This window comes from Sinocyclocheilus rhinocerous, unplaced genomic scaffold, assembly GCF_001515625.1.
Source record: "Sinocyclocheilus rhinocerous isolate Xijiao unplaced genomic scaffold, SAMN03320098_v1.1 scaffold938, whole genome shotgun sequence".
Taxonomy (NCBI): Eukaryota; Metazoa; Chordata; class Actinopteri; order Cypriniformes; family Cyprinidae; genus Sinocyclocheilus; species Sinocyclocheilus rhinocerous.
This window is the reverse complement of record NW_015665007.1, coordinates 1,092,483-1,101,122: the sequence shown is the minus strand read 5'-3', so window position 1 is coordinate 1,101,122 and position 8,640 is coordinate 1,092,483. Positions and strand designations below refer to the sequence as shown.

The window sequence follows — 8,640 nt, the reverse complement described above, 5'->3', positions numbered from 1 at the left end:
AAATCTCACTCCCTGATATTTTGTGATGTCATAATCTATTAAAACATTTATTTCATATTATTATACACAATCCCTTACGAAAATTAGCAATGGTATTACTATAGAGTAGGCCAAGTAGGCCAACCATGTTTTTTTTGGCGTTTTTATTACCAATTGTAGCCTATAACCACAGTTATACCATGGTCTATAGTAACCATGTTTTTTGGTTGTAACCACGGTTAATTTTCGTAAGGGATATTTTCATGTTATTTTATATCTTTTTATTTTACGTCATGTATTTGTGAAAATGATTAGTATTTGTGAAAATGATTACAGCACACACCACATAGAATAACGCTGCGCATTTCAAGGCGCTTCAGTGGACCTTAATGTTACCTGTTTTGTCAATGTTAAAATTCTTTTTAATATATCAATAAAAAAGTACGACAGGCTTTTACTCAAGTCTTTATCACTTTATTAAAATTAAGCAAAATAAAACGAGAAATGTTTACTTTCACAAGCCGTCAAGTATAGGAGAAAGTGAAAGTAAGCCGGATAGTACCGACCTGCACACTGCGTTTTCCCTTTCCATACTCCCGAATAAAATCCAGCAAACTCCACCATGCCACTGCAACAGTCTCTCGAGCGACACAGTAGAAAGCTACTGCACGTATACAAAGATGAAACAAGCTCAAATGTGGACGTATATTTTTGTGATATTTTTAACTCTGCAGCAATGCTCCGCTTGCAGATGGCTCGGCCGATACAGGATGGTGAGCGCCGATTCTCTGAATCTGCTTAGGGAAATGGTAAGTAGCCTACGCTTTTAAAAGCATCATGATTTATTCGTGAATGTTCATCAGAAGACATTAGACTGCTGCGCAATACAACCACAGTCATTTTCTCCAAGGTCTTTAAGACTCTCAAGTAGATATTTAGGCTATACAACAGATGCATTGTTTTTATCTTAGTAACTTGTTAATTCAACCTTAGAGAATGATTCACGACTATTTGGAAAACTGCAATAAACGTGTTTTACCTATTGAGGGATGCTCTCACGTTTAATCTGTTTGGTTCAGCGTTTAAAAAAAATACACTGTAAAAGTGTTTCCTTGTTTATGTTACAACATCTTTGCTTCTATCCATTTCTTTTCGTCACACTAATTTTCAGAGATTTATTCAATAGTGATTCATTCAACGTGGTTGATTGACAAAGATGAATTGATGTTATTAATCAATTTTATTTACAAAATTTAAGTCAATTAAAGTTTTTTTTTTTTGTAGGTTTATGTAAAAAGTCTTAAGATTTTTATATGCAGATGGATGAACAGCTATGGAACATATCAGAAATTACAAATTGTGCTCTGTCTTATAGGGTGGACAATATCCTGAGGATATCAAGGTGCCATTTCCAGGGACCCTGTACAACTTGATAGGCGATGCTAAGGTTTGTAAACTTTTGTCTGTGATTGAATACAGAGTGCAAACATTTCATTCCATTAAAAAAAACATATGCTATCAGAATAAATGGGGGAAAATGAGATCAGGATTTCATGACGTGAAAATCTTACTAAACTTGCATACATCACAACAGTGTTTTTATGGGACCAGTTACCTACACATAGCATTATATCTCCTTACAGGTGGAGGACCAGGTGAAGTTTCTTGTCTTGACCTTAGATCATATCATCAAACTCATGGATGGCACAGGGCACATGAATTCAGTGCGATGGAACCCAAAGACAGTGGAATATTTCCTAAAAGACCTGCACAGGCAGTCATCTGAGCTTAAAGAATGTGTAAGTCTTGTCTGAAAGTATTTGTGCTTAGGAGAAACTGATATCAGAATTCCATGCTATGAATTACATATAATCCTTTGTTTTAATTAAAGGAATTGTCATAATAGTAATAGACCACGAATTTAGATTGAATGATTCCACTCAATCTTTTAACCTCAAAACTGTTATATGACATGGATCATAAAAATGTTGATGTTCAGATGAAAAGGCTAAATTAATAAGAGCAATTAAATAAATGTGTTATATGAAATGTCAAATTTTTTTGTTACAACTATTTTGTCAATTATGTTATTTTTCCTCATTGTTTATATTTTGCTTATGGTTTTTCATCAGGTGGCCCAATACCAAAAGCCGTCACATAAGGAGTCGTACGAGAAAAGGATAAAAAGGCACTTCAGGACTTTAAAGAGGATTTTAAAGAAAGAAGTAAGTTTGATTGTATAATATGATATCACAGCTTCTTACATTGTTTGTATGTGTTAGTTGACTGATTTCTGTCATCAGCTTTATTTTTCTTAGTGCCTTAAGAGGCATATTGTTTTTGCGATTCTGCAATGTTAATGTTACTTTGTAAAGAATAAAATGAATTCTTTTCTTCCATATAAAATGTCAAATCAGTCATACACAGCTAAAGATGTTCCTCTTGTGTTTTAAGAAATATAGTGCTCACGCATGGGAGCAGATCCGGAGAGCTGTGAGAACCCACCTTCAGAGGATGGACATCATTGCAAACAACACAAAGTCCCTGCTAAAAGTTTAACAGACAATCAATGACAGAAAAAGGCCTAATGACAAAAAAAAAAAAGGTCTGACTTGTGACACATTCCATAGAACAAAAACGTTGCTGCAAACAATGCCTTACAAACAAAAACTGAAAAAAAAAAACTCAGTGTTGCAATTGTATTTGTGTATTCAGATGTTTGTATTTAATTGCAATGAAGGAAACCTAGAATGTAACCTAGAGTAGCTTATATTGTCTAATGGGTAGTGCTTTAATACAATGTTTACCTTATGTGTTTCCTATGAAAACTTGAAGTTATCAAAAATTATGTTTCTTACAAATACCTGTGAAAACGTTTCTATTTGGTTTAGGTGAGAATAAGCCTCTTTGCCTAAACTATACTCAGATATTTTGCTAACTAAATGTAAAATCATGCTATGCATTTCAGATCATATGTATTAATTGTCAGTCGGCCAGCATGTTGTGATGCACATGCATGTTGGGTATATTTCTTCATTGTTTTAAGTATACTTAAATATATTTATATATATCTTTGTGCACAATTTTTTATATCCCAGTATATTTATTGTTTTCATATTTAAAGTTATTTATAGTTATTTATTTGCTCTAATTGTTACAAAACATTTTGTACTTTCAAATAAAAATTATTGAATTATACCGCTTAAGGTGTTAACATTGTTTACTAAATGCATTGAACTTCCACACACCAGTACAGTTTACAATTCCTTGTACGTGTCTTACTTCAACTACTTTTATGGGTCTTCAGAGATTGAACATGATCTTTGTGAAATGTGTTGTGGCAAAATAAAAATGACTCTCACCGCATAAGAGACAAACTCGCTCAATTGTAGGCCTGCACAAACCCCTTGTTACCCATACATCTTATTCTTTAGGCCCCAAACCATACCTCATTCTGACTTCAAAGCAGTTCTAAGTAAAGCAGGCATTACACAATGTTCCATATAAAATCATGCAAAATCAATAAAATACATTTTTCTTCCCCAAATGTAAAAAGTTTCTGTAATGCTAATGCTTCACTATGGACATGACAAAGAGGCTCTTCTCAAAGGGGGGCACCAAAGTAATATCTGGGGCAAAACATTTTTTCTGTGAGACACTAAGATGATATTTGCTGGGAAAAATGTCTCTGTTTTTGTCAATACAAGTTAAAAACATCTGAAACATGTTTGTGTTCCACAGAAAAAAATAAAGTCACTGTAATAAGCAATAAGCACTGTAGTTAAATGATGACTGAATTTTCATTTTTGAGAGAACTTTCAATTCAAGCTGTCCAGATATGAATAAAAAGGCAATTCTAATGCGAAACAATGTAAGATCACCATCACTAACACCAGGGGCGTCATGCACTCATTATTTTTGAATGGGTCGTCATGTGACACACAACAGCCAACAGCACTTATGTTTTATTTATTTTTTCCTGTTTATTCGAAACATCCCCAAACGCATTAGCTATATCATGAAATATCTTGATTCTCAGCTTTATAGATTATGTTGATCTATAGTGGGCGATGGTCAAAGTAACGGTCGCCGTGATTTTGCCAATGAAGACATGTTCCTGGATCAACATCTTTTGATGATCCTGGATCAACATTATTGTCCAAAAATATAGACTTAGCCCAATCCCTACCCCTAAATCTAACCCTACCCATAATTTATTCCTAAAACAGTGGGAAATGATAGCTGATTAACAAGGGTGTAGAAGCACCTAACCCTGATTATAAGCCTAAAACAGATATTTCCTGAAAAGTTATATCTCAATTCTGATTGGTTGATTGGAATTTTGTTCCAGGATCAACAAGGATGTTGACACAGGAACATGTTGTAGGGTGAAATCACGCTCACCATAGGCTTGTAGTAAGCCGTCTCTTGCCTATAGACTCAATCAGGTAACAAAAATGTCGGGAAACGACACCTCTGGCCATTCCGTTGGGTCGTTTGTCCAGTCACAGATACCGTACGGACAGTCCGACCCAATATGGCTTAGTTTTTCTACGTATGTTGCTCTGTCGAGCGGCAGAAATTATTTTATGTAGGCCATTCTGAGTCAACAGCATGCTTATCCAATGAGGGGGAAAGTTTTCCCCCACGCCGACTCCGCCCACACAGCTATGACGCGACACAGATCAAGTTTTTTTTTTTTTAATTAAGGTACCAAGTTCAATTACAAACCTTAACGGCACATTTCAACAACTGAACACATATTATTAGTGTTGATACAGCCAATTAGAAATAAAGAAGAAGAAAAAAAACAACAACAACAACAATTACCACACCGTAAAGATAAAGCAGAATAAAACAGGAAAAGAAAAAGAAGGATGAGGGTCTTATTCTAACAACAAAAACAAATTCAAAGCATATAAGAGTTTCTGGGCGTTCCTGTCCATCATGTAATGAAGAGACTTCACAAATATCTTTAGTTCATTCTTCCATCCGCTGAAGTGGGGTTTAACCTTTAAATACTTACATCTATGAATAAAGTGTTTGCACAAAATAATTAAGTTATTTATCAAAAAGTCTAGGATATTATCCTTCAACAATACTCCAACCTTAATTGAGACCACAGTCAAAGGGTGTATTGATATATGTTTGGAATGAAGCCAGTTTTGAAATTCCAGCCAAAAAGTCTGTACAAGTTCACATTGGAAAAACATATGTTCTACAGTTTCAATATCTTCCTCACAGAACCCGCATGAATTGTTCTCCCAATTAAATCTTTCATGTAGGAAGTTATTAGATGGATAAATGTCATTTAGAAATTTAAATGCCACTTCTTTGGCCTTAGGAAGAATTGGATAAGCAAAATAATGCTTCCTTATTTTCTTTGCCTCTTCTTCACTAAATCCTTGAAGAACATTTTTTCTTTTCAGTTGACTGGGGAAGTACTTTTTGGATAATACATTTCTAATAAACTTATTTGTAAATTGTTTGCTCTTTAAATTTGTACCTTCAATACAGAGTGATCTCATTTCTGGTGTAGTTCTAGAGTACAATACAAACTGCTGAATCATTGTTTGCAGGGGTACTGGGATGGCCTTCATTACTTTGTTGTATTCTCTAATTGAGCATTGTAGATTAAATTTATCACACAAATCACTATAATATAAAAAATTACCAAAATTATCCATCAAATGCGAAATTGCCTATATTCCTTTTTTCATCCAAGTCCCTAGAAACAAAGGTTTTCGATTACTAAGAATACATCTATTGTTCCACAGAGGTGTATTATATGGAGTAAAATTGTGTTTAAATATTAAGTTCCAGTATCGAAGAACCTGCTGGTGGAAATCTGATAGTTTCACAGGTAATTTTTGTAAATCATAATCACAGCACAATAAAAAATAAATTCCACCCAATTTACCAAAAATTGCATTAGGGATGCTAAACCAGAAGGAGTCCTTATGATTAATAAAGGAATTCAACCACTTTAACTTTAGTACACCATTCATCACAGAAAAATCTATAACATTCATGCCACCATCCTCAATACTCTTAATCATGTCAGCTTTCCTAATGTAATGGCATTTTTCCTTCCAAATAAAGTTGAAGTTTGTTTTGTTCAATAAATTAATCATTCTCTGAAATTCCTAATGAATAGGCCGGGTAAGGATATACTTTCCATTTTGGACAGTAAAACCCTGCCAAATATTGTTATATGAACTTATATCCCTTTGTAGCCATAAGTTTAACATCTTTTTACATTTATCAATATTTCTAAGAATATTTTCTTTCTCCCTTATTTCTTTATTTCGGGTGACTGTAATACCCAAATATTTAACTTCTGTTTTAACACTTATGTTATTGATTGAGTGATCTGGTTGTTCATGCAAAGCAAGAATTTCACACTTATTAACATTTAACGTAACACCTGATGCTTTTGAAAATTGATTAATTGAATCTAGTGCTGTAACAATTTGGTTTTCATTTTTTAAGAACAAAGTTGTATCATCTGCAAATTGAGTTATTATGATGTGTTTCCCCAATATGTTAAAGCCTTCAGATCCACTGTTCTTTATCATAATGGACAATAATTCAGCAACCATTATAAATAGTAAAAGAGAGCTGTTGCAACCTTGCCTAATGCACCTCTTGACTGAAAATCTTGAGCAAGTGCCATGTTCTAAAGATACACAACTAATAATATCATTATAAACTATACTAATTAGATTTGTGAATTTTTGTCCAAAACCAAAATGCGTTAAAGCTTCTAAAATAAACGGATGTTCTACTGAGTCGAAGGCTTTGTAGAAGTCTACAAATACAATGAAGCCCTTCTCTACAAATATATCGCTGTAATCTATCAAATCTAGAACCAATCTTATGTTGTTATGAATGGATCTTCCACCAAGGAAGCCAGATTGAGTTTCACTTATTATCTGAGACGGGCCTTTTTTCATTCTAGCTGCTATAATCCCCGATAATAATTTGTAGTAGTATTGAGGAGTGTAATGGATCTTAAATGATCTAGTAATCTTTTATCTTTGCCCTGTTTAGGAATTATGAGGCCTTGCTTCATGCTTGTTAATAATTCTTTCCTTTCTATGCATTCTTGAATCGCTTTGAATAACAAATGTCTAATGTCTTTCCAGAAGAACCTATAAAATTCGGCCGTGAGCCCATCAGAGCCAGGAGATTTGTTCAAAGACGGTTTCAAGCTCATCTCATCTAATTCTTCTATTCTTAAATCAGACTCACAAAATTCTTTAAATGCGTCATTAATTTTGGGTATGAAGTCCTTAATTCTATCCAAAAATTGGGAAGAATCAGAGTGAGAGTACATAGATGTGTAGAGGTTTAAGTGAAAACCTCTTTTTCAATTGTTTTAACATCCTTACACACTACTCCTTTTATCAGTAAACTTGCTACAGCTTTATTTCCCTTTATTCAACCGAATTTACCTTCATGTCTATTATACAGTGATCTGTTAATGGGGCTTTAGAAATCAAAAGATCTGAGACAAACTCAGCAAGTGCATCAACAACCAGCCAGTAGTCAATCCTAGATTTGCAGGTGTTATTAGGTTTATGCCAGGAGTATTGTTTTACTCCTGGATTTACCCTTCTCCATATATCTACCAGATAATTTCTAGTAATAAATTCTCCAGTTGTGTGATGTAAGTGGTTGCTGTCAAATTTAGTGGGCCATCTGTCTTCCCATTCATCTGGTGTCATATTCCAGTCACCTCCCATTAAAATTAAATCTGTAGGGTACAATGCTTTGAGCTCTGATAGCGTGACTGTGATATCTTAAGCATTTGTTTATTTTGGGCATTCGTTTTATGTCCATACACATTTGTTAAGATAAAAAAATAACTATCAACTTTTAAAACCACCATTAACCAATGACCTTGATCATCTGCCCTGTGTGTAATTATGTCACCTGGAAACCTATATTAAAACAAATTGCAACACCAGCAGACTTATTGGTCCCATGACTAAATAAATAATATTCGATCACCCCATTGGTTAGGCCAGAATTTAGCATCTGCTTAGCACCGATCAAGTCTATTAAGTAAAGAGATCGAAATGAAGGGAAAAAAATGAATATAAACGAATATAAAAATATAACAAATAATAATAGGCTAATAATAATATACAAATATTACGGGAAAAAGACGATCAGTTAATGGACTTACAAGACTGTAGGATGGATAAAAATGTTTTCTTGTAGGCCTATTTTATATCATGCACTTTGTGTAACATTTATTCATGATAAACTTAATTTGAATGCTGACTATCGCACATAATACAGTCCGGTAGCCAAGGCCTATAGTTAATATAATAATTTAATAATGTAATAATTTCTATAATAAATGATATAATAATTTCTTAATTCTAATATCACGTTCCCACGAGTTAATATGACGTTCCCTCAAATTAATATCTTGTGGCCACGACATATTATCACGTTCCCACGAGTTATTATGTCGTGGTCACGACAAAAGTAAGTGAACCGACCATGTCACCTCCCGGGCACCGTAAACTGATGGCCTGGAGTCGTGTGTTACTTGTGGATTATTGTGATGTTTTTATCAGCTGTTTGGACTCTCATTCTGATTGCATCCATTCACTGCGGAGGATCCATTGGTGAGCAAGTGATGTA

At 34.0% G+C, this 8,640-nt stretch overlaps 1 protein-coding gene across 1 annotated transcript; it reads left to right on the top strand.

The window, feature by feature from the left end:
* Nucleotides 1-659: 659 nt before the first annotated feature.
* LOC107730829 (interferon a3-like) lies at nucleotides 660-2,592 on the top strand. Its single transcript, XM_016541767.1, has 5 exons — nucleotides 660-788; nucleotides 1,355-1,426; nucleotides 1,623-1,778; nucleotides 2,112-2,204; nucleotides 2,434-2,592. The coding sequence occupies exons 1-5, from the start codon at nucleotides 660-662 to the stop codon at nucleotides 2,536-2,538; spliced, it is 555 nt and encodes a 184-aa protein (XP_016397253.1). The 3' UTR covers nucleotides 2,539-2,592.
* The last annotated feature ends 6,048 nt before the right edge of the window (nucleotides 2,593-8,640 follow it).

What these genes read in the sequence shown, in the direction of transcription:
- LOC107730829 (XM_016541767.1), top strand. Translation starts at nt 660, where the DNA reads ATGAAACAAGCTCAAATGTGGACGTATATTTTTGTGATATTTTTAACT. An exon ending in TGAATCTGCTTAGGGAAATG is followed by an intron (nt 789 to 1,354) that starts GTAAGTAGCCTA and finishes TCTGTCTTATAG; the next exon opens with GGTGGACAATATCCTGAGGA. An exon ending in CATCTGAGCTTAAAGAATGT is followed by an intron (nt 1,779 to 2,111) that starts GTAAGTCTTGTC and finishes GTTTTTCATCAG; the next exon opens with GTGGCCCAATACCAAAAGCC.